At 36.8% G+C, this 27,052-nt stretch overlaps 1 protein-coding gene across 1 annotated transcript in view; it reads left to right on the forward strand.

The window, feature by feature from the left end:
- KPNA3 (karyopherin subunit alpha 3) overlaps positions 1-27,052 on the forward strand; it is a 107,622-nt gene that overhangs the window by 60,031 nt on the left and 20,539 nt on the right. Inside the window, 7 exon segments of the mRNA XM_036011361.1 lie at positions 14,907-14,992; positions 17,033-17,056; positions 17,059-17,110; positions 17,479-17,500; positions 17,503-17,628; positions 17,630-17,659; positions 18,834-18,878. Coding sequence (XP_035867254.1) covers positions 14,907-14,992; positions 17,033-17,056; positions 17,059-17,110; positions 17,479-17,500; positions 17,503-17,628; positions 17,630-17,659; positions 18,834-18,878 — 385 coding nt within the window.

Here is a 27,052-nt window from a genome sequence, read left to right on the forward strand (position 1 = left end):
ATGACTGAGTCAAGATGAATGATTTCCAGAACTGAGTAGCTCTGTCTTAGAAATATTCCAGCTGATCCATTGCTCCCCTGCAAAGTCTTTAACAGAACTTCAACCATGATTAGTTGTCCAACATCATGCTTTTTATTTGTATAAATTAAAAATATGGCAAGTTATACTTTTACAAAATGGAAAGGAAAGAAAACCACTTAGTATCTTTTGAGGTACTGGCCCCACTTCTGTTAGTGTTTCAAGATATCCTGGTATACCTAAACCTCATCAATTTGAATTAAATGGGGAGAATATAAGTTTGAACTCCAAGAACTTAGAACAAATGCTGAATCTTGCATCTTAGAACATTTAGACTAAATTGGGATATTTCGCTAAGTGTTGGGTAGGAGTTTTCAATTGACTGGATAAAATAATGGTATTTAACATGTTGCCACTAAGGGTTTTCCATTATGTGACAAAGTTACCCCTCTAAAAGTCCTTCAGACTTTAATATTATCAATATATTTTCTTTAACAAGACTTTTTTAAATAAAAATAAGTTTTACTTCATCTGTTTAAAAAATACTTTTGTATTTGTTCTTTCTCAACCTTTAGGACCCTCTTCTTGGTCTTGACCCACTTCTCTTTCTTCATCATATTTTCCTTTTCAGTTTTTGGCATAGATTCACTCTATGGGTTTGTCTGTGAAACATAATATATATGTAGAAAAGTACAGTGAATATATCTGTTTAACTACTACCCAAAGCAAAAATAGAAAATTGTTCAGTGGTTTCTATTTCACTTTATGGATTTGTTATGTGAAATATTTTTATAATATGAAAGACCATAGACTTTGGACCTGGATTTAATTCCAGGGTTTGCTATTGACCAAAAACTCAAGGGGCTTTTGAGCCTAAGATAACCTTATCTATAAAAATTAGGTGGTTGGAGGTAGATCCAAAAGTGACAGCAAAGTAAATGGAAGCTACACTTCCTCACAGGACCAATCTGGAATTACAACTAAATTACAGAATAATCATCCTGAATAACCAACTAAAGACTGGGTGAAGAAAAGTCTTATAATCAAGGATTTAGAGAAAAAAACACATCAAGACTGGTAGGAAGGGCAGAGAAACAAAAATGAATGGTCCCACTGCCATGGGCAGCAGCTAAGGATCCAGAAGGATGTATCAGCTATGAGGGGGTTCCCTCTGAGAAGCATGGGGTCAAAACCGCAAGTTAGGCTCCTTCGCCCAGAGCACCAGAGCTGGGAAGAGGTGCTCACATAACATCTTGCTGTGCAAAGCAGTGGGATTTCTGTCTTCTGTCCACCAGGGAGAGAGGGGAGTTCACTAGAGACAAAGCACTCTCTCAGATTTCCAACATACAAAATTTTGTTCACAGCCACTCACCCTGGGCACTGGCAGAAGGAGAATGGGGCATATTAGTGTCACATGAGGAAAGTCTGGGGTTTGTGGCTCTGGAGAGAGAACTGAAGGGATAGTTGCCAAGATCACTATGCTGAGTCATTCTCCCATACCACAGACACCATCTTTCTTAGGTGGAGCACTCTCTTCTGTGTGGCATCAGCCTGATAGAAAGTAATAGCCTGACCCTCAGGACTCTGTATTGTCCTATCTGTGGAGCTTATACCCTGCTGAAGAGTATGGCAGGGGGCTTTTTCAGTGACTGAGCCTAGTAGGCAGTCAGAAAGTGAAAGCAGAAGGAGGTGGATATCACGTTACCTCAGGACTTTTGCTGACCTGCTCCAAGGCCTCACACTAATAAAAGCCAACCTTGATGCACAGCTTAGTCCCACGTGCACCAAGGCCCAGTAGAGGCAGCCACAAGCCGTGATCACTCTGCAGGCCAGTCATAAGCAGTGCTGTGCATTGGCATGCACCAAAGGTCCTCCCAAAAGTCCCAGGACCAACACATCCAAAGGCCAGCTTGACACAACATCAGAGCAGATTCCAATAAACTTCACAAAGCAGCATATCCAAAGGGAGATCTCAGCAGGCACTAAACCCTGCTGAGATAAAGTCTACTTTTTATGGTTAGCACTTGCAAAGCAGCTTCCATAGTAGGGGTTAAGCCTCAAAGTCAACAAGCCTGAGTATCCATCCCATGCACAAAAGGATCAATAACAGTCAAGAGTCAGTTAAAACAAGAGGGCCCACATGACACATACAAGGGACACATCTGGAGCATCCAGCTCAAAATATCAAGAATATTGCACCACTGGACCCACAGGACACCTAATACGTAAAGCCACCCCATGAAGACTCAGAGTCATAGCAGATCTATCTTTTTTAAAAAATACATTTTATTGATTGTGCTATTATAGTTCTCCTAACTTTTACCTATTTCTCCCCCTCCACCCCATACTCCCAAACCCTCTGGTGATCACCCTCTTAGTTCATGCCTATGGATAATGCATATAAGTTCTTTGGCTACTCCATTTCCTATACTGTTATTAATTTCCCTGTGCCTATTCTGTAACTATCTATTTGTACTTCTTAATTCCTGCACCTTTTACCCCATTCTCTCCCTTCCCCTTCCCAGCTGATAGCCTCCAAATGATCTCCACATTCATGATTCTATTTCTGTTCTGCTTGTTTGCTCAGTTTGTTGTTTAGATTTAATTGTTAATAGTTGTGAATTTGCCATTTTAATGTTCTTAGTTTTGATCTTTAAAATAAGTCCCTTTAACATTTCATATAATAATGGCTTGGCAATGACGAACTTCTTCAGCTTTACCTTGTCTTGGAAGCCCTTTATGTACCCTTCGATTCTAAATGATAGCTTTGCTGGATAGAGTCATCTAGGTAGCAGGTCCTTGCTTTTCATCACTTTGAATACTTCTTGCCAGTCCATTCTAGCCTGCAAAGTTTCTTTTGAGAAATCCACTGGCAGTCTTATGGAAATGCCTGTGTAGGTAACTGTCTGCTTTTGTCTTACTGCTTTTAAGATTCTCGATTTATCTTTAACATTTGGCATTTTAAATATGGTGTGTCTTGGTGTGTTCCTCTTTGCATCCATCTTATTTGGGATTCTGTGCTTCCTGGACTTGTATGTCTGTTTCCTTCACCAAATAAGGGAAGTTTTCTGTCATTATTTATTCAAATAAGTTTTCACTTTTGTGTTCTTTCTAGTCTTCTTCTAGCACCACTATGATTCAAATGTTGGTACGTTTGAAGTTGTCCCAAAAGCTCCTCACCCTATCCTCCCTTTTTTTTATTCGTTTTCTTCTTGCTGTTATGCTTAATTTTGTTTCCTCCTTGTGTTCCAAATCATTGATTTGATTCTTTGCTTCTTCTACTCACCTGTTGATTACCTGTAAACTTTTCTTTATTTCACTTAGTGCAGCCTTAATTTCTGCCTGTATCTGTTTTATGCTGTTGAAGTAAGTACCAGTGAGTTCCTTGAGCATCTGAATAACCAGTGTTTTGAGCTCTGTATGTGATGGATGGCTTATGTCCATTTTGTTTCATTTTTTTTCCTGAGGTTTTGTCCTTTTTCATTTGCGCCATATTTCCTTGTCTCCTCATTTTGGCAACCTCTCTGTGTTTGTTTGTTTCTATGTATAAGATTTAGAAAAGTACACCCATAAGTGGGATGGGGTGGAGCCATAGGTAATTGCCTGGGAGGGAAACCCATGTGACCTATGTTGATGGAGTCTCAGATATGGTGTCTGCACTTTGTGGCTCTATGTGGGGGAGGGCTCAGAAAAGGGACAATGGCTGCTGCCTGGCAGTGGAGTTTTGTCTGGGAAGAAGCTATGTCCTGGCACTCACCCTGATGCCAAACTTCATTTTCTTCCCATGTGCCACTGGTGCCCTTCAACCTGCTGCCCCTCCTAAGTCTGTTGCAGACCCTTTAAGAGGGGATACCTGAGAATCCTGCAGTTTCTTCTGCCACCCCAGCCCCCACTGTTTCTGCAACCAGAAGTGAAGGGGACTTATCTTCCTGGCACTTGAAGCCAGGGCTGGGGGTCTGGTGTGGGGCTGAGATTCCTTGCTCCCAAGATATCCCACCTAATTTTTATTTACCACATGTGGCTGTGAGACTGTATATTCCATGTCTGTGCCTCTCCTCCCCTCCCACCTGTCTGAGTGAATGTGACTTCTTTAGTTCCTTGATAGTCAGAGTTTTCATACAGCTTTATTTTCTGACAATTCTGGGCGATAGTTGTTTTGTAGTTTAGCTGTAATTTTTGCTGCAGTTGTGAAAGGAGGAGGGCAGTATATACGTATGCCTCATTCTTGACCAGAAGTCAGGAGATCCATCTAATACTTTGAAAACGACACAGAGAAGCAGCCAAAAAGGGAAGACAGAGAAACAGGCTCAAAATGATATAGCAGGAGAAATATCCAGTAAAAAAAACTAAAAGAAATGGAGGCAAGCAATTTATCAGCCACAGAGTTCAAAGTAATGGTTGTAAGGATGCTCAACAGCATGAAAAAGGACTTACAAAATCATTGAAAAGTCAGAAATGAAAAACAGAGTATCTGAAATGAAGAATACACTGAAAGGAATAAACAGTAGGTTAGAAGAAGCAGAAGATAGAATTCAGCAATTTGGAATACAAAGTAGAAAAGAACACCAAATCTGAGCAGCAAAAAGAATTTTAAAAAATGAGGGTAGTTTAAGGGTCAACATGAAGCATAGCAACCTCTGCATCATAGGTATACCAGAAGGAGAAGGGAGAGCAAGTGATTGAGAATGTATTTGAAGAAATAATGACTGAAAACTTTCCTAACCTGGGAACAAAAAGACACAAGTCTGGGAAGTGTCAAGGCCCAAACAAGGTAGACCCAAAGAAGCCCACTACAAGACATATCCTAATTAAAACAGCAAAGGTAAAAAACAAAGAATCTTAAAAACCACAAGAGAAAGACAGATACCTACAAGGGAACTCCCATAAGACTATCAACTGATTTATCAACAACATTTCATGCCCAAGTGGACTGGCATGAAATATTCAAAATGATGAAAAGCAAGGACCCACAACCAAGATACTTTATACAGCAAGGCTGTCATTTAAAATTGAAGAAGAAAAATCTTTGGAGACAAAAAGAGCTACAAGAGTTTGTTACCACTAAGCCAGTATTACAAGAAATGTAAAGGCCTGTTTTACAGAAAAGAAGAATGAAAAAAAAAAAACCCAGGAAGATAGTTACAAGAATAAAATGGAAATAAATTGTACCTGTCGATAACGCTTTAAATGTAAATGACTTAAGTGCATCAATCAAAAGACATCGGGTAGCTGAATGGATAAGAAAACAAACCCATGTATACACTGTCTACAAGAGACCCACCTCAGAATGAAAGATATACATAGACTAAAATAAAGTGATGGAAAAACATAATTTATGCAAGTGGAAATGAAAAAAAATGGGGTAGCAATACTTACATCTGACAAATAGACTAAACAAGAGACAAACAAGGATACTACATAATGAGAACGGGATTATCAGCCAAACAAGAGGATATAACCCTTGTAAACATTGATGTACCCAAATATGACCACCTAAATATGTAAGGCAAATCTTGATGGACATAAAGAAAAGATTGTCAATACTACAGTTATAGTAGGAAATTTTAACACCCCATTGACATCATTAGCTAGATCTTCCAGACAGAAAATCAACAAGGAGGTAGTGGCCTTACATGACAAACTTGATCAAATGGATATAATTGATATCTTCAGAGCATTTCATCCCAAGCAACAAAATATACCCTCTTTACAAGTATACATGGAACATTCTCTAGCAGAGATTACATATTAGGAACAAAATAAGTCTCAAATCCTATCAAACATCTTCTTTGACCATAATGATATGAAAAGAAAACTCAATCACACACAAAAAAATGGAAATTCAAAGACATGCAGGCTAAATAACATGTTACTATACAATGAATGAGTTAACAATGAGATCAGTGAATAAATAAAAGATACCTGTAACAAATGAAAATGAGAACACAACAACCCAAAAGTATATGGGACACAGCAAAAGCAGTTGTAAAAGGGAAATTTCTAGCATTGCAGGCTTATCTCAAAAAATAAGGAGAATCTCGAGTAAACTATCTGATTTTACACTTAAAGGAGCTAGAAAAAGAACAACTACCAAAGCCCATTGTGAGTAAAAGGCCATAATAAACATCACAACAGAAATAAATGAAATAGTCTAAAAACACATAATGTAAAAGATCAGTGAAACCAAGAGCCAGTTGTTTGAAAAGATAAACAAGGTTGACAAGCCTTTAACCATACTCAAAAAGAAGAAAAAGAGGATCCAAATAAATAAAAGCAGAAATGAAAGAGAAGTAATAACTGACACCACAGAAATACAAGGTATTGTAAGAAAACATTACAAACAACTATATACCAACAAATCGGACAATTGTGATGAAGTGGATAAATTCCTAGAAACACATAATTTTCCAGTACTAAATCAGGAAGAATCAGAGGATCTGGATAGATAGGTCACAATTAGTGAAACTGAAGTAGTAATTAAAAAAAAAATAAAACAAAAACAAAAAACCTATCCATCTCAAATATATTCCAAGAAATTCAAGAGGAGTGAAGACTCCCAAAATAGGCCAGCATTATTCTAATTCCAAAACCAGATAAAGACACTGTGTAGAAAGGAAATTATAGGCCAGTATTCCTCAACAAATATTAGTAAACTAGATCCAGCAGTGAGATTTAAAAGATCATAACATGAACAAGTGGTATTTATTTTGAAGATGCAAGTTTGATACAATATCAGCAAATCAAAACACATGATAACACCATATAAACAAAATGAAGGATAAAAACCACATGGTCATATCTTTAGATGCAGAAAAAGCATTTGATAAAACCCACAACCCACTTATGATAAAGAAACTGTTAGCAAAGTGGGAATAGATGGAACATGCCTCAAAGTAATAAAGTCTGTATATATCAGACTCACAGCCAACATCATACTCATTGGGCACACACATTTCCTTTAAGGTCAGGAAGAAGACAGGGATGTCTGCTTTCACCACTCTTCTTCAACATAGTACTGGAAGTCCTAGCCACATTGATCAGACAAGAAATAAAAGGCATCCAAATTGGAAAGGAAGAAGTAAAACTCATTATTTGCAGATGACACAATACTGTGTATAAACCCTAACGATTCCACCAAAAAACTACCAGAACTGATTAATTCATTTAGTAAAGTAGCAGGATACAAAATAAATATCCAGAAATCAGCTGCATTTTTATACACCAATAATCAACTATCAGAAAGAGAAACTAGAAATAATCCCATCCACATTTGCTTCAGAGGGAATAAAACACCTTGGCATAAAATTAACTAAGGATGTAAAAGACTATATTTGGAAAGTTATAAAACACTGAAGAAAGAAATTGTAGAAGATACAAATAAGTAGTAGCATATACTATGTTCATGATTGGAAGAATTAAACATCATTAAAATGTCCACACTACCCACAGCAATCTGTATATTCAACACAATTCCTATCAAGATACCAATAGTGTATTTTACTCAACAAGAACAAATATTCCAAAAAATGTATATGGAATCACAAAAGATCCCAAATAGCCACAGCCTTGTGAAAGAATATTAAAGTTGGAGGAATCACAATATCTGATATCATCCTATACTACAAGGCAACTGCAATCAAAACAGTATGGTCTAAGGCATAAAAAGAGATATAGATCAGTGTAACAGACTAGAGAGCTACAAAATAAACCCATGCCTTTATAGTCAATATTTGTCAAAGGAGGTGAAAACATACAATTGGAGTACAGGTACTCTATTCAATAAATGATGTTGGGAATATTGGACAGATATGTGCCCCCCCCCAAAATGAAACTAGATCCCCCTCTTACACCATACATGAGAATAAACCTAAAATGGATTAAAGTCTTAAATTTTAGACTCAAAACCATAAAAATCCTAAAAGAAAACATGGGCAGTAAAATCTTGGACATTTCTTTTTGTTGATCATGCTGTTACTGGTGTTCCATTTTTTTTCTCCCCTTTATCACCCCTTTGCCCTGCACCACCCCTGCACCCTCCAGCATTCTCCCTACCTCAGTCCATGTCCGTGGGTTGTACATACAAGTTCTTTGGCTTCTCTATTTCCTATTCTATTCTTAACTTCCCCCTGTCTATTTTATGCCTACCAATTAATGCTTCTTATTCCCTGTACCTTTCTTCTCCCCATTCTCTCCCATTCCGTCCACACTTATAACTCTCCATGTGGTCTCCATTTCTTTCATTCTGTTTGTTCCTGTTCTAGTTGTTTGCTTAGTTTGGTTTTGTTTTTAGGTTCAGTTGTTGATAGTTGTAAGTTATCATTTTACTGTTTTTGATATTCTTCCATTTCTTAAATAAGTCCCTTTAACATTTCATATAATAAGGGCTTGGTAATGATGAACTCTTTTAACTTGGCTTTATCTGGGAAGCACTTTATCTGCCCTTCCATTCTAAATGATAGCTTTACTGGGTAGAGCAATCTTGGATATAGGTCCTTGCCTTTCATGACTTGGAATACTTCTTTCCAGCCCCTTCCTGCCTGTAAGATTTCTTACAGAAGTTATCTGATAGTCTTATGGGTTCTCCTTTGCAGGGAACTGTCTCCTTTTCTCTTGCTGCTTTTAAGATTCTCTCTTTATTTTTAATCTTGGATAACTTAATGATGCTGTACCTTGGTGTGGCTTCCTTGGGTTCAACTTCTTTGGGACTCTCTACGCTTCCTAGAAGTCTATTTCTTTTGCCAGATTGGTTAAGTTTTCCAGCATTATTTTTTCGAGTAAGTTTTCAATTTCTTGGTCTTCCTTTTCTCTTTCTAACACCTCTAGGATTCAGGTGTTGGGTCACTTAAAGGTATCCCAGAGGTTCGTAAGCCTCTCCTCATTTTTTTTTTGAGTTCTTGTTTCTTTTTTTTTTTTTTTTTTTTTAATGAAAGCTCTTTCTGGACCCATGTTTTTTAAAAGATTTTATTTATTCATTTTAGAGAGGGAAGGGAGGGGGAGAGAGAGAGAGAGAGACAGAGACATCAATGTGCGGTTGCTGGGGGTTATGGCCTGCAACCCAGGAAAACCCAGGAATGTACCCTGGCTGGGAATCGAACCTGGGACACTTTGGTTCCCAGCCCGCGCTCAATCCACTGAGCTACGCCAGCCAGGGCGAGTTCTTGTTTCTTCATTCTGTTCCAGTTGGATGTTTATTTTATTTCTTCCTTCTGGTCCAAATCATTGATTTGAATACCGGTTTCCTTCCCTTCACTGTTGGTTTCCTGTATATTTTCCTTATTTCACTTTGTATAGCCTTCATTTCTTCTTCCATTTTGTTGGGAACCACCCTGCCTTGTTTTAGAATCTGTAGCCTCCCATGGCTAAGGCTAAGTGAGAGACCTTGGGAACATAAACTATAAGGAGACAAATCTTATCTTCTTCGTGGGGGGGGAGCGCCTCTGCCCCCTTTATTTCACCCTGCTTGGCCCCAGGTGGATGACTGGTTAGCCAGTGATGGGTAAGATTCCTCAAAGGAGGGACGACCTAAGACAGACATGGTCACAAAGGGGCCCTCAGAGAAGGACTTTGGGAGCTATTGAAAAAAGGGGGTGATGGACTCTCACCCCTCAGCTTTGACATAGCTTGAGTCCTCATTCTGTCTTCGAGAAGTCTCCTAATCTCTTGGCTGCCTTACTCTCACTGCCTCACTTAAGCCTGAAACAATGCCAGAGGTGGGGGCGGCCCTGTGCTGGAAAGGGTGGGTTCCCTTAGGGGATCAGGCCTAAGAAAGAATGCATAAAATCCTGTGAAACCTGCTTTGCTAATACTCTCAACTTAAATAATAAGGGTCCAAGCACAAAATGAGTTTGTTTCCCCAAAGCTTTATGGCCCTTTGGCTATCTGACCCTGACTCAAAATAAGCCCTCAGAGATATTTGTATGTTATCTATTGTTTGATCATCACTACCTGACAGTGATTGACCTTTACATATATGCTGTGTATTCCTGTGCAAATAAACCCAATAAAAGGCCATTGAGGAACAGGCTCCTGGCCCTTCTCCTTGGAGAGGTCGGCCACCTTTCCTCCCCAAGCAGATCATGTCTTGGTAGACTTATTCTCATCAGTGGTGGCCCGGGGGGTGGGGGGGGGGGGGGGCCCTGTGGAGTGGATGGAGCCCCTCTATACTCAGTCAATTCTGTGAGCATTCTGATTACCAGTGCTTTGAATTCTGCATCAGATAGATTATCTATCTCCTCGAAGCTTAGCTCTTTTTCTGGAGTTTTGATCTGTTCTTTCATTTGGGCCATATTTCTTTGTCTCAGCGTACCTGTTATGTTGTAAGGGGCAGAGCCTTAGGTATTCACCAAGTTGACATAACCCTCTTTACTGTATTGTGACACTGTCTGTGAGGGAGGTGTCAGAGAGGGAACAATTCTGGTCACTCATTCGGCTCTCTCCTCGCTTTCCAATTAACTCTCCATTGAGACTGGGAGTTTCTTTTGCTTTTGCAACCCCCACAGGATTTTTCGGCTGGAGGTTTTAAGTCTTTAGTTTCCCAGTTGCCAGCCCTCACCTCACCCACGTTGTCAGCCACCTTGCCATGAGTCCTCCCCAACTGGCTGCTCATCTCCCACCCCTCCTACTGTTCTGGATGAATGTTTCTCTAACTCCTTGGTTGTCAGAGTTGCACGCAGTTTGACTTTCTGGAAGTTCTGGTTGTTTATTGTTTTTAAATTAGTTATCTTTCTTCTGGTTGTGCAAGGAAGTGAAGTGTCTCTACCTACACTTCCATCTTTGTCAGAACATTTTGGATGTTTCTTGTAGCAATGCTTTTTCTCACATCACCTCAGGCAAGGGAAAGAAAAAAATTTTTAAATGGGACTACAATAAACTAAAAAGTTTTTGCAAGCAAGGGATACCATCAACAAAATGAAAAGACAACCCACTGAATGGGAGAACATTTCACCAGTGTTACATCTAATGAAGGCTTAAATCCAAAATATTTAAGGAACTTGTACAGCTCAACACCAAAAAATAAAATACCCAAAATGGGCAAATGTCCTGAAAGGACACTTCTCCAAAGAGGACATACAGATGGCCAATACATATATGAAAAGATGCTCAATGTCACTAATCATCAGAGAAATGCAAATTAAAATTACAATGAGGTATCACCTCACACGTATCAGGGTGGCTATCATCAATAAATCAGCCCTGGCTGGTGTGGCAAAGTGGGAGTGTTATCCTGTGAACCAAAAGGTTGTGGGTTCAATCCCCTTGGTCAGGGTGTGTACAGGAGGCAACAGATTGATGTGTTTCTCACATTGATGTTTCTCTCTCTCTCCCCCTTCCTTTCTCTCTAAAAAAAGCAATGACAAAGTGTCCTTGGGTGAGGGCTTAAAAAAAGAAAAATCAACCAACAAGTGTTGTGAGGATATGGAGAAAAGGGAACCTTTGTGCACTGTTGATAGGAATGCAAATTTGTGTAGCCACTCTGTTTTTGCATTTTATGTATTTTTCACATTTTTTATTATTCTTCAAGTACAGTTGTCTCCATTTTCCCCCCACCACTCCTTCCCACCCCAGCCATCCTTACTTCCCACCCTTAATCTACCCACCTTTGACTTTGTCCATGTGTTCTTTATACATGTTCCTGACAACCCTTCCCTCTTTCCCCTCATTATCCCCTCCCACCTCCCCTCTGGTTACTGTCAGTTTGTTCTTAATTTTAGTGTCTCTGGTTCTATTTTGCTTGCTTGTTTATTTTGTTGATTAGGCTCCACTTATAGGTGAGATCATATGGTATTTGTTTTCCACCACCTGGCTTATTTCACTTAGCATAGTGCTCTGCATATCCATCCATGCTGTCACAAAGGGCAGGGGTTCCTACTTTCTTTCTACTGGTATAGCCACTCTGGAAAGCAGTATGGAGCTACCTCAGAAAATTAAAAATGGATTACCTTATGATCCAGCATTTCTACTTTTAGGAATTTATTTGAAGAAACCCAAAACATTAAGTCAGAAGATTATATGCACCCCTATGCTTATTTCAGCATTGTTTTCTATGGCCAAGATTTGGAAGCAGCACAGGTATCCATTCAGTAGATGAGTGGATAAAAAAGCAGTGGTACATTTATGCAATGAAATACTGCTTAGCCATTAAAAAGAAATAAATTTTACTTACCCTTTGTGACAGCATGGATGGACCTAGAGAGCATTGTCTTAAATGAAACAAGCCAGTCAGAGAAAGATAAGTATGATATAATTTCATTCATATGTAGAATCTAGTGAATAAAATGAACTAGCAAGCAAAATAGTGACAAACTCATAGATACAGAGCAGGTTGACAGCCATTGGGGGCAGAGGAGGACTGTGTGGGAGAGAATGGAGGGATTGAGCAACCAAGAGAAAAAAATCATGGACTTGGGAAACAATGTCATTGGTGATTGCCAGTGGAGGGCTGGTGGGGGGAGAGGGAGGAGGAGATAGCGTGGGTAAATGGTGATGGACAGAGACTTGACTTGGAGTAGTGAGCACAATGCAGTGTACAGATTATGTGTTTTAGAATTGTGCACCTTAAACCCATACAATTTTGTTTAATGTTACTTCAATAAATTTAATAAAAAGGAATTTAAAACTAAAAAGAAAGCAAATTGTAAAAATAAATATACCCAAAATGTGATGGTAGAAAATAAATTAGGTCATGTTTGCTGTCCCCAGTAACACAGAGAAGTAAGGCTACTAGGAATAGTTATCTTAGGTTCTCTGTACAAACCAGCTCCGCCTTGTCAAAGGTTTTTTTTTAAGGTCACACTCATGTCAGATCCAGGCATGCCATATAAAGTACTCAATGTTCCTGAAAACACACAGCAGCCTTAAAGTTTGCAGCAGCAGAATTTGTGGTTTCTGCAGCAGAAAGTACAATTATTACCAATGATGGAATAAATCCTGCACAGACTGCTGGAATTGTTTTCAAAAAGCATGGTTTAGGACTGCAAATTATTGTTTGGGATTGAAGTTGTTAGTATCTGCTACTTGGAAGATAGGATTACCTTTCAAGAAAATATTGGTAATGTTTTCAACTGAGATTAGGCATTTAAAATACTATGAATGGTTGATGAAATAATGAAAGGGGACTGTGTCCTTTCTAGTTATTCTCACTATTCATGCAAAGAGGGAATGCTTAGACCTTGCGAGTACCGTCTCCACAGAAGATCTTTGCTACCTCATAGCACATACAGCTAGTCTATTGGCCGGGGGTGGGGCTGTCATAAATGGATTAGTCAACTGTGTTTTGTTGCCAGAGGGTGCTTTCTGAACGTATTTGGAAAATTAAAATTCATTGAATTTTTTAAAGTAAACTAAAAATGAATTGCTTGTGAGTTATAGAAATAATGTACACAAAACTCAACAATATCAAGCTTATAATAAATGTTAATTTATTGTTTATTCTTGCACTTATTATTCTTTTTTTATATCTTCTCTTGTTTTTCAAATGATGTTTTCTGAGACTTTACCTGGTTTTGTAATTAGATTTTTTACAACTTTCTGTTTTTTTATTTAAGGCCCTCATTTCCCAGTATTTTACCAAACTACTTAGTCTAGCTTAATAACCTTTACTTCTTCCATTCTGGACAGCATATACTGTCTCATCATCTTTGATCTTTTTCTTCTACTTCTTCTCTGCCTCTAATACTCCAATTCCCTGCCTTTTGCCAAAATTCACTATGCGGTTCTTCTACTCCCTTTTCTCATGTGTTCCATCTCTTTAACCTCAGTGCTTGTCATATCTCTGATATTTATTCTCTTTAAACCTTTTCATACTTGGATTTCTCTAAACTTTTGTTGCTAACAACCTCACTTTCTTCCTTCAACAACTACAGGGTTTTTCTACATCCCTATTCTTTGGCTGTCCTTTGTTTTTGCTCACTACCACCACCTCCCACCTTGGTATTGTTTTTAAAGGAATTTCTATTCTTTCTGCTATTTATCCTAACTTAGTGTAGGTAATTCCCTTTTAACAGGTCTCTCCTACATCAGCCTTTGACCTTTTAAAATTCATTCTGCACACCATGGACTCCAACATTGTCTTCTTTTTTCAGTTGCACTTTATATTTGGTATGTCTATAGGAAAAATTTCAAGTTCTGAAGCTTGGGATTTGAGTCCTCTTCCCTTCTCACTTCCACTCCATCAACACACACAAACACACACACAGGCACACACACTTTTAGGTAAACTACCCTTCCAGTTTCATCCCCTGTTATATTTTTGCATACTTCCTTGGCTTCAGCTCTCATCATGATAATTCACCCATGACACTTTTATTTGTATTTCCACCTATCAGTGTCTTTTATTATTTATATATGAAATGCTAGCTGTTTTTCCTTTGTGAGGTTTCATTATTTCAAATTATAATGATCTCGTCCTCTCAGCAAAATTAAGCAGCCTATTATTATAAGTGTCTTATATTAATCTCCAGTGTCTAAAGATGGTATGGAGTTACATCCTATCTTTAAGACCAGTCTCCAGAGCCTTTGGCAGTGATTCAAGTGAGATAATGAGGGCCTCAACTAGCAGATTGATATTAGGAGTGATGCTATAAATATAAGAAATATTTAGGAGGTAAAATTAACAGGGCTTATTGATTAGATGTTTGTGGAAAAGGAATGAGTCAAAGAAAAAAATAATGACTGGCTAAATATTGCAACTAGCAGTGGTATAAAAAAGTATGTTCATAGTGACTGACTTTGGGAGCCAATGAAACATTCAGGTATAGCTTTGCAAGAAGCAGTTGGATATCACCAGGTGAAAATCAAGGGCAATATAAAGGACAATGATATAGATCTGCAGATCATAAATTTAAGTGGAAGTTCTATGCCTAAACATCTTTATTTATTTATTTTTCCAGTCCTTCATTACAGTTTGAAGCCGCTTGGGCATTAACTAATATAGCATCTGGAACTTCTGCCCAGACTCAAGCCGTTGTACAGTCTAGTAAGTAAATTAGCTTCCTTATTTGCTTGCCTTTTTTTAAAAAATAAAGAAAATAGAGTTTTGTAATTTTATATTGTAACATTTTAAAACTGTTGAATTTAATAAGCTACTTTTGATGATTATCATCTTTCCCATAGGTATCATTAATTGGTCATTAAATAATTTTAATTGTGGGTACTAAAATGTGAATAGACATTTTTTTAGGTAGAGACCATCTCTTAATAGCAGGTTTTAAATTTCTGTTTCTGATAACTCAAAGGTTCTAAGTGGCTTATGCATTTTAGCTTGTTGTAACATACATATTTTTAAAAGTATGTCTACCTCAAGATGGGATAGCTGTTATTAATGTGTTGATAAGACTGACATGTTTTTTGACAAAAATGTGGAATACTAAACTGACTTTAGGTAGTACTCAAGATGATGTTAAGTCATATATGATACAGCAAGTTACATTGAATCAGGTAGTGAGAATACTATTCTTTTTTAGTTTTCTTTTTTAGATATTTTGATAATGTTTAGGAGACAGTTTCTCCTTAGATGTTAGTTATAACAGAATAGAAAGAGATTTTAGACTAAGACTTTTAGTAGAGACTAGTAGGTATAACTTAAAGCAGTGTTGTGTTTTCATTTTTAATTTTTTCATTATCTTCTGTTTGTGGTAAGTGATACAGGCCTTCTATTTATAAAGGTGAAAAATAAAATTAGTTAAATTACAGATGTAAGTGAATTGAAACCCTCATACATTTCTGGCAAGAATATAAAATGGTGCAGCCTTTTTGAAAAAACAGATTATCTCAAAAGGTTAATCATAGAATTACCATATGGCACAGCAGTTCCACTACTAGATGGAACCAAGAGATGGGAAACATGTCCACACAAAGACTTGTACACTATGTTTGCAGCAGCATTACTCATAATAGCCCCAAAATGGAAATTATTTCCATTATTTCTAATGGAAATAATCCCAATATCCATTAGATGATGAGTAGATAAAATGTGGTACACAGTTGAATACTATTCAGCAGTAAAAAAGAATGAAGTATGGATACATGCTATAACATGGATGAACCTTAAAATCCTTATGCTAGGTGAAAGAAGCCAAGCACACACAGAAAACATATTATACAATTTTAGCTATATGAAATGTTTAGAATAGGAAAATCTATGGAAAAAGAAAGCAGATTACAAGGTTGCCTGGGGCTGGGAAATAGGCAGCAAGAATGCTGTGGGTACCGGATTTCTTTTGAGGGTGATGGAAATGTAAAATTAGATTGTGTTGATAGCTATACAACTCTATAAATACTAAAAACCATTGACTTGTACACTTAGATAAATTATACTTAAATTATATTTCAATAAAGCTGTTAAAGGTATGAGTCAACTTTAATTTAAATGTTAAGGAAATAATACAGGCAGTGCAGAGATACAGCAAAAAATCCTAGAGGTAGTACATACACAACTGACTGAAATTTATGAAAAAGTGATCTGGCTTATGCTTAGTTTTCTACTGATACCTGGAATGACTATTATACAAGTGCTTTAGAATTGGGTTGTAATGTGAAAGTATGTAAAGAGTTGAGGATTGTAGTGAATATGCTTTTAAAATATAAGGTAGGCCTAATTTAGGAATAACCAGTTCTTTAGTTAATCCCGGTATCGCAATTTGGATTACATTGACAAAAATATTATATTCTAAGATTATGCATTTGGTGTATGGAACTCTTTCTTTTTTTAATGCATATAGACAAAATTTTAATGCATTATAAGAAAGAATTGCTGCTGCTTGTTTTTAGTTAATGATTTAAAAGCAACTTTTATATGCTGTTAATTAGGGTGTGTTACTTGAACATTACTAGAAACTACTAAATGATCTATACTAAAATGGAAATACTAAAATTGATCATTTTCAGGTTAAAAGTATTTGCCCCCATTTGTTCCATCAGTGGGCAACTATGAGTGACAGGTTCACCAGCATATTTAGGCTTAAAATCTATAAACTCTCACCATTTTGCAATCTAATATTAGCTTTTTTTTAAATAGATGCTGTGCCTCTCTTTCTGAGACTTCTCATTCACCACATCAGAATGTTTGTGAGCAAGCTGTATGGGCTTTTGGGAAACATTATAGGTAAGTTGCATTTAGGTTGGAAAGACTTAAATTAAGAATCTTACGTAACTTTTTTCCTACATTGGCATAGCCATGACTCACCTATGTTTTCCTCTAATTTTAACATGGGTTGACTATCTTTTTGCCTCATAAATACTCATTTAAATGGTACCTTTGAAACAGGTATGCAATGTACTGTCAAGATTGGTAGGTTAAATCTGTATCCCCACCCCAGATCAAAGTCTGGAGAAATAGCAACTCTTGATTGCCCTTGACTAATGGTGAGGAAAACATAGAACATCAATGTCCCAACATGAGCCATTGCTACATTTCAGACGTTCTCATCCTTGAATGTAATTTTTTTTAAAAACAATTTTCATTTCTGTAGGTGATGGTCCTCAACTGTTAGAGATTATGTCATATCACTGGGAGTTGTCAAACCTCTTCGGTCCTTCATCAATCCCTCCATTCTCCATCACCTTCCTTCGAACGTCACATGGGTCATTGTCAATCTCTGCAGGAATAAGGACCCCCCCACCGCCTATGGAGACAGTTCAGGAGGTAAATGAAGATTGCAAAGGCCAAGATGGTATATTTTCCCTATGTTTATGCTTTAGATTTTTCATGCACAGGGAATGTGATCATGCATATACTGATTTCATTGCAGGTATGAGATTTAAAGTAATATGTCTTTAATTTTGACTTCGCAGTTAAAAATTGTTTTGAGCGCTGAAAGAATGTCAGTCTACCCTAAGTTCTTATTTTTATGATCTATTTTCATAGACAAATAAACTAGGAACAATTCAGAAAAATGAAAAAAAGAGAAAATCTTAAAGTTTTTATTACTACATTGCATGGTGATTTAACACCAAAAAATAAGGGAATGATATCAGAATAAACTAGTATAGCTTATTATATGCAAATTTCTACATGATTTGTGTTAAGTCCAATTGAAATTTATTGCTGATTACTAACAAAAGTAGGTGTCCTTAATGTGTCATATGTAGGTATTAGATCTATAATTAAAACAAGTAAAAACTTTACCATCTAATTTATAAACGATTTGAGTATTTAAGTTTTAAAAATCTTACATAACCTTTAATCATTTGGCGTGTAGAGAACTATTGATTATGAATCTTTACAGTTGACATCTTTATGCTGGCTTCTGCTACCTTTTGCCACTATGGAAAGAGTATTAGTGTGATTCCCATCTCAGATTTGAAAAAATAAAGATCTGTAAGGCCTGAATTTAACAAACTTTATACTTTGTACTGGTATAATTGTTCTTAACTAAATCTAAGCTTAAAAACTTTAATTTGATAATTTGACTCAAGTAGCTTATTAAATAAAATCTTATTTTACTGTTAAGCAGGTAAGGTGAGAGGATGATAGCAATTTTTTAAAAGTAACTTTTTAAAAATAGCTACACTGTGTACTTACATCTCCATTCTTTTCACTTGACATTATATGTCATTGAAAATAAATGTTTTTTTCCCTTAAGGTACATTAATCTCTGCCAGATGTATTTGTATATATTAATTGGTCATCTGAAATATGATTTTGGTGTTTCCCAGATGTGAATTGATCAATTTCCATTTTTCTAACAGAGAGTCAAACAAATTTAATATTGTCTTTCTTACCCTGAAAATATTATTTACTGCTTTGTGTATCAGTTATTTATTTTTATAAAGATATATTCATCAACTCTAGTGTATTGTTTATCTTCTTTCCTCAGATTTTACCAGCATTATGTGTCCTCATATACCATACAGATATAAACGTAAGTAAAGCAGCTTAGATTTAGGATTTTGCTCCTGACAAAACAAGAAGAGTCATTTATTCTTTGGGATTTTAATGAATGTCAACATATATCTTACTAACTTGTCAAATTTCCACAATGTATAAGTTGTTGTTAGAAATAAGGTTAAATGAAGTTTATAGCTTAAACCATCCAGACAGCAAAATGAGAAAATATCACATATGTAGTTTATTTGTCTGTACCATTATCACTAGTGTTTTAAGTATTAAGTGGTAAAAATTTTATAAAGCATCTCATATTTTTTAAATCTCATTTGATTCTTATAGTAGGTGGGCTAGACAATATCATTGTCTCCATTTTACACAATAAGAAACTGAGCCTCAGAGAAACATTAAGTGACTTGTTTAAAAGTTGCAGAGATTGTAAGGGTAAAAATGATACTCAGAACACATCTTCTGATGACAAATCTTGTGTATTTTCCATGCAACCACACGACCTCCAGGCTACAACCTTTTGAGGTATAATATTGAAGAATATCTTGTCCAGTTTAAATGCAAATACATTTTCAGATGAATTATTTATTATATAAGATTTAGTTAAGTGTTACTCTACACATTCTGGTAAATGCTTTTATTAGCCTAATCTGAAAAATTCTCCTGAATGTTGCAAGGCAAAGTGTTAATTCTTCCATGGAGTAAAACAATGAGTCAATTTCATTGAATCTAAGAATTGAGTCTATCTAGCATTGATCTGGCTTTTAATTGTTCCATCTAAGACCTCTTTCTAATTTAATTTTATGTTTATGTTTTTATAATCCTATCTTTGTGTGTGTTTATCCCAGAATTATGTGATTTATCATTGAGATTTTTAAAAAATAGATCTTTGCTAACATTTCTCGAGAGGCAGTGTAGTTCAAAAACAAACACTAGACCACATTTCTCTAGTGTTAGTACATTAAGCTCTTAGGAAGGAATCTTTTAAAGATAACTGAAGTAACTTTTTATTTATAGAATATTAGCTTTAAAGTATCATAAATATTAAATGAAAACATTTTTAATTATATGCTAGCCTATTTTCAAACTGGATGGAAAAGACATATAAGAAAATAAATATAAAAGATGAGGACGTAAAACATTTTTTAAAATGTATCTGTTGCTATTGAATGTCAAATTTAGTTCTATGCTTTATGATAGCCCTCCTAACCATTACTGCTTCTAGTTCATTCCTTCATTAACCTCCTTAAAACCTACTATAATAACAAAATAGGCCTACCTACATTCAGTTTTCCTTATGCCACATACACCATACCATACCTTCTTGTAAGTTATGACCGTTAACAGATGGTTATACTTCGAGGTAAGCCCAAACTCTTTAAAGTGGGATTCAAAAACACCTGCAATTAACTTCTTAACCAGTGCATTGATTATTAACTACCTGTGTTCTCCAAACCTTCCATGTATTATGAGTCCTGAATACCTTTCCTCATGTTTCTGAAATGACTTTTTCAACTTGACAAAATCTTACTTATCCTAGTTATATGATTTTAGACAAATTCCTAACTGTCTTGCCTCCTTTTTCCACATTTGTAAGATGGAGATTATGTCAGTACCAATCTCATAGATTTTTGTAAAGAATACACGAGTTAACATATGGAAAAGTACTTATAACAATGCCTGACATGTTTCAAACCCCCAATAAAAAGATGTAACAATTATCTTTGTCACCTCTGTCAGCACTTCTACCATCATCCTTCTCCTTACAATGCTTATTTCAAATGTTATTTTTAGTAAAGCTTTCTAGTTGCTACAGAGGAATATGTACTTCCATAATCTAGCATTTTGGTTATTTTCCTGTTTAACTTTGTCCTCCTGTTTGTTTTCACACAATACTGTATGTTTATGTGCTCATGGTATGAAGTGCACAGGCCCTTTCACCTGGCTTCAGTTCTCATCTGTGACACTTATTCATCATTGTATGAACTTGGATAGATTATTTTACATTACTGAGTTTCAATATTCTTATTTGTAAAATAGGAGAATATGAACATCTCATAAGGGTAGTAGTAAAGGTAAAGGAAACTATAGAAATAGATTTAGCATAGACAGTCTTTTTTTTTTAGATTACTGTTGATTTAATTACTAATTACAAAGTGATACTCTATATTATAAAATCTTTTATTGTGTTGCTTATTGTCATTTTTTTTTAATATTTTATTGATTATGTTATTGCAGTTGTCCCATTTCCCCTCCTTTATTCCCCTCCACCCTGCACACCCCCTCCCACCCACATTCCTGCCCACCTTAGATCATGTCCATGGATCATACATATAAGTTCTTTGGCTTCTACATTTCCTGTACTATCTTAACTCCTCCTGTCCATTTTGTACCTACTATTTATGCTTATTCCTTGTACCTTTTCCCCCATTCCACCCCCTCCCAACTGATAACCCTCCTTGTGATCTCCATTTCTTTGATTCTATTTCTGTTCTAATTTGATTAGTTTGTTTTAGCTCTTAGGTTCGGTTGTTGATAGTTGTAAGTTTGTTGTCATTTTACTGTTTATATTTTTTATCTTCTTTTCCCTTTGGCATTTCATATAATAAGGGCTTGGTGATGTTGAACTCCTTTAACTTGACCTTATCTGGGAAGCATTTTATCTGCTCTTCCATTCTAAATGATAGCTTTGCTGGATACAGTAATCTTGGATGTAGATCCTTGCCTTTTATGACTTGGAATACTTCTTTCCAGCCCCTTCTTGCCTACAAGGCTTCTTTGAGAAATCTGATAGTCTTATGGGCACTCCTTTGTAGAAACTGTCTCCTGTCTCCTTTCTTGCTGCTTTTAAGATTCTCTCCTTATCTTTAATCTTGAGTAACGTAATTATGATGTGCTTTGGTGTGTTCCTCTTTGGGTCCAACTTCTTTGGGATTCTCCGAGCTTCCTGGACTCCCTTGAAGTCAATTTCCTTCACCAGATTGGGGAAATTTTCCAGCATAATTTTTTTGAATAAGTTTTCAATTTCTTGGTCTTCCTCTTCTCCTTCTGGTACCCCTATGAGTTGGGTGTCGGAACATTTAAAGATGTCCTGGAGGTTCCTAACACTCTTCTCATTTTTTTGAATTTTTTGTTTCTTCATTCTGTTCTGGATGAATGTTTATTTCTTCCTTCTGCTCCAAATTGTTTATTTGAGTCCTGGTTTCCTTCCCATCACTGGTGGTTCCCTGTATATTTTCCTTTATTTTACTTTTCATAGCTTTCATGTTTTCCTCTATTTTAAGACCATACTCAACCATTTTTTGTGAGTATCCTGATTACCAATGCTTCAAACTCTGCATCTGATAGGTTGGCTATCTCTTTGTCCTTTAGTTGTATATTTTCAAGAGCTTTGACCTATTCTTTCATTTCAGCCTTTTTTTTTTTTTTGTCTCTGCATGCCTGTTATGTAGTAAGGAGTGGAGCCTTAGGTATTCGCCAGGTTGGGGCAACCCATGTTACTGCATTGTGGTGCTATATGTGGGGGCGGGGTCTGAGAGGGAACAATGCCACTTGTTCAGCTCTTGGTGGGCTTCTAGTCACTTCCTCCACTACCCACAAGCCAGTTGGGACCTTCTGGTGCTGATTCCCGGGTGGGTGGGTATGTGGATGTTCTAGGACCCTGTGGGTCTCTGCAATAACCTCTCCCGTAAGGCTGGGAGTTTCTCCTGCTGCTGCAACCCCCCAAAGGTTTTTTCAGTCAGAGGTTTTGAAGCTTTATTTCCCCACACCAGAACCCTGGGTTGCACAATCTGTCTTGCTCTCCAGTTGTTCCTCCTGGTTTATCTGCAGGTGAGTGAGAGACCTCCTGTTCCACCAGCCACCTCCTTGCCATGAGTCCTCTCTGCCCCTCTTGACCTCTCCTACTGTTTTGGATGAATGTTTCTTCTTTAACTCCTTGGTTGTTTGACTTCTATACAGTTCGATTTTCTGGCAGTTCTGGTTGTTTTCTGTTTTTAAATTTGTTGTTGTCTTTCTTTTTGTTGCACAGGGAGGTACAGTGTATGTATTTATGCCTCCACCATGGCTGGAAGTCCAACAGTCATTGACAAAAGTGAATTACTTTCACTTTTTTTATCTGCTTCTAATGTTGAGGTCTTAGAGAGCAGGGTCTTCTTTATTTTTGAGCCCGTAATTCATGGCAAAGTTATAGCTTTAGGGAAATAATCTCTGAGTGTTTGTTAAACTTGACAAATATAACTATAGTAATTTGCTCTTTAATACCCCTGGCTTCTCAGTAAACACAACCAACGGATGGTAGAAGATTTTATTTACCTATAATCAATTTCATAAGTGCTGAAGAAAAGTCTTAATAGAAATATTAAATATTTTATGTTTTTTCTCTTTTAATCTTCGCTGTCAGAAAGCATAGAGCTAAATTTCACATTCGATGACAACAAATCCATTTTTTGTATAATTTTACCTCCTTTCTTTTATAATATCTATTATTTTATGACTTTTTTCTAAGTCACTTTTCTATTCATTTTGAAAATGTGCTAGCATATAACTAAAAGTGTTTCACTTAATATTTACATTTCAGGCTAATGTGTCACAAGTAAATAGTTATTTCAGTTACCTTTAAAAGATTACTTCCTAAGAGCTTAATATACTAAAACAGACTAGAGAAATGTGGTCCAGTATTTGTTTATGAACTATGCTGCCTCAAGAACTGTTAGCAAAGATATATTTTATTTTTTTTAGTTTTTTAAACATATTTTATTGATGATGCTATTACAGTTGTCCAATTCCCCCCCTTTATTCTCCTCCACCCTGCACATGCCCTCCCCACCCGCATTCTCCCCCTTTAGTTCATGTCCATGTGTCAAACATATAAGTTCTTTAGTTTCTACATTTCCTATACTATTCTTAATCTCCCCCTATTTCTACCCATCATTTATGCTACTTATTGTCTGTACCTTTTCCCTCTCTCTTCCCTCCCACTTCCCCACTGATAACCTTCCATGTGATCTCCATTTCTGTTATTCTATTCCTGATCCAGTTGTTTGCTTAGTTTTTGTTTTTGTTTTTGTATGTTCAGATGTTAATAGCTGTGAGTTTGTTGTCACTTTACTGTTTATACTTTTTTATCTTTTTCTTAGATAAATCCCTTTAACATTTCAAATAATAAGGGCTTGGTGATGTTGAACTCCTTTAACTTGACCTTATCTGGGAAGCACTTATCTGCCCTTCCATTCTAAATGATAGTTTTGCTGGATAGAATAATCTTGGATGTAGGCCCTTGCCTTTCATGACTTGGAATACTTCTTTCCAGCCCCTTCTTGCCTATAAGGTTTCATTTGAGAAATCAGCTGACAGTCTTATGGGCACTCCTTTGTAGGGAACTGTGTCCTTTTTTCTTGCTGCTTTTAAGATTCTTTCCTTCATTTTAATCTTGGGTAATGTAATTATGATGTGCCTTGGTATATGCTTCCTTGGGTCCAACTTCTGTGGGACTCTGTGGGCTTCCTGGACTTCCTAGAAGCCTGTTTCCTTTGTCAGATTGGGGAAGTTCTCCTTCATTATTTTTTCAAATAAGTTTTCAATTTCTTGGTCTTCCTCTTCTTCTGGTGCCCCTATAATTCAGATGTTGGAATGTTTAAAGATGTCCTGGAGGTTCCTAAGCCTCTCCTCATTGTTTTGAATTCTTGTTTCTTCATTCTGTTCTAGTCGAATGTTTCTTTCTTCAATTCCAAACCCTTGACTGGAGTCCTGGTTTCCTTCCTGTTACTCTTGCTTCCCTGTAGATTTTTCTTTATTTCACATAATGCAACCTTCATTGCTGCCTGGGTATTTAATGCTATTGAAGTACCCAATGAGTTCCTGGGGCATCCTGATAACCAGTGTTTTGAATTGTGCTTCTGCTAGGTTGGCTGTCTCTTTGTCACTTACTTGTATATTTTCTGGTGCTTTGATCTGTTCTTTCATTAGGGACTCTTTTTTTTTTTTTTTTTTTCTCTGTGCACCTGTTATGTAGTAAGGGACAGAGCCTGAGGTGTTCACCAGGGCAGGGCAACCCACATGGCTGTGTTGTGACGCTGTATGTCATGGAGGGATCTGAGAGGGAACAGTGCCACTTACTCCACTCTCTGCTGGTTTTAAGTCACTTCCTCTGCTACCCACAAGCAAATTGGGGCCTTCTTGGTGCTGATTCCCAGGTGGGTGGGTTTGTGTACATTCTAAGGCCCTGTGGGTCTCTCCAATGAACTCTCCTGTAAGGCTGGGAGTTTCTCCTGCTGCTGCCTCAACTCCCACAGGTATGTTCATTCAGAGGCTTTGAGGCTTTATTTCCCCACACTGGACCCCTCTGGGTTGTGTGGTCTGTCTCACTCCCCAGTTTATCCTCCTAGTTTTTCCCCACGCAAATGTGGGCCCGCCCATTCTGCCAGCCACTGCCTTGCTCACCCCTGTCCTCTAGCCTCCTATGGGTCTGGATGAATGTTTCTTCTTTAACTCCTTGGTTGTCGGACTTCCATACAGTTTGATTTTCTGTCAGTTCTGGTTGTTTTTTGTTTTTAAATGTGTTGTTGTTCTTCTTTTGGTTGTGGAAGGAGGCACAGCATGTCTACCTACACCTCCATCTTGGCCAGAAGTCTCTCCAGATGTATTTTATTTATCCCAATGATAAATCACACAATTCTGGCACACACATGCATTACGTGTATATAAACAAAGATAAGATTATACAAACATACAACAAATCAGAAAGATATCTTAATTGGAATAATAGAAGCCAGATCAAAACTAGACTCAATTCTATATTCAATGAAATTTACCCATTGGTTTACTCCATGGAAGAATAACACTTTGCCTTGTTTCATTTGGGAGAAAGAGATGAAGTGAATAGAACTTTAAGAGGAAAAGATCGAAGATAAGGAAAAATAAAAATTACTTTGATCTCTAATTTAGCAATTTGAAGAGATAATAATACCATGAACCATCCATCAAAAGGAACAAAGAAAAATGATGAAACTGGTAGGGGAGGATGATGAGTTCATTGTAGGACAGACACATTGATTCTGATTTACTTGTTCCTCCATAGCTATGTTTCCATACATGAAAAGCAATCCAGATTTGAAATTTATCAGTATTTAAGGGATTAATAAAAGTATGGACATCAAGTAGGATTCAGAAAAAGGGCAAAAATTGAAATCTAAGGAATTCTCTGCATTTGAACAGCAACAGCAAGGGAAGAGGAATATGCAAAAGAGAAGGAAGCATAAATTATGCAACAAAGTGTAGGGAAAAAATAAGACAGATTTAGCAAGGTTTGGAGTATGCAGGGTATTGTATACCACCTTAAGAACCTTTTATCCTTTTTATGTAGCTTATAGGGAGCCAGAGGATAATGGTCTGATTTGTATTTTGGATTGATAACTCATACTGCTAGGTGGTGTGTAGATTTTAGGGGAAACTAGAGCTGGGAAGACAGAAGGTGGTGATTTTGTGGTATGGGTAAAAGAATATTAGGAGCAGTACTAGAGCTTAGACATTAGGAATAAAGGACAAGGGAAGACCTGAGAAATGTTTAGATGATAAATTTGCTGGGTTTGTTTTGGGTGGTGAGAGAAGGAAAGAATTAGGAATAATACCAAGCTTTCTAACGGGTTTTAGGGTAGGACACAACAGAAAACAAGAATAGCAGCAGGGAGAGGTATAAAACAGCAGGAATGACTTAATTTATGAGACAATGGCTTAAGAGAATGCTGGAAAAGCTGGGTTGGGGTGTGGAGATAAAAGTAGTTTATGGACTTTATATATGCCTATGTGACATTAGAACAATTAAATATTGACTCTGAGTAATAGATAAGAAATTTGTACTGATTCAGATCAATCTGTGTTCATTTGCTTTCTAGTCATTTTGCTTTTTAAAGTTTATTTACAATTGCAGTGATTCTGTAGAATTTGGTTTTCCTGCCCTTTTTCAAGTTGTCCATCCATAGCTTGAAATGCCTAGGCAATTTTGAGTGTTACTGAACAGTTAATACCAATCTAGCCTATTTTACTGCTTACAAATGAACTTAATCAATTGTAGTAAATTGGTTATGTGCTAAGACTTGGTTGTTATTGACACTTGGTGATATGTGTATTGGGGTTCCCAAGACCACCTTCAAGTTCAGGGATTTACTAGAAGTAATAACTGAAAAGCTGCTACATTCATACTTA

This window comes from Phyllostomus discolor, chromosome 11 (genome assembly GCF_004126475.2).
Source record: "Phyllostomus discolor isolate MPI-MPIP mPhyDis1 chromosome 11, mPhyDis1.pri.v3, whole genome shotgun sequence".
In the NCBI taxonomy this organism is placed as follows: domain Eukaryota; kingdom Metazoa; phylum Chordata; class Mammalia; order Chiroptera; family Phyllostomidae; genus Phyllostomus; species Phyllostomus discolor.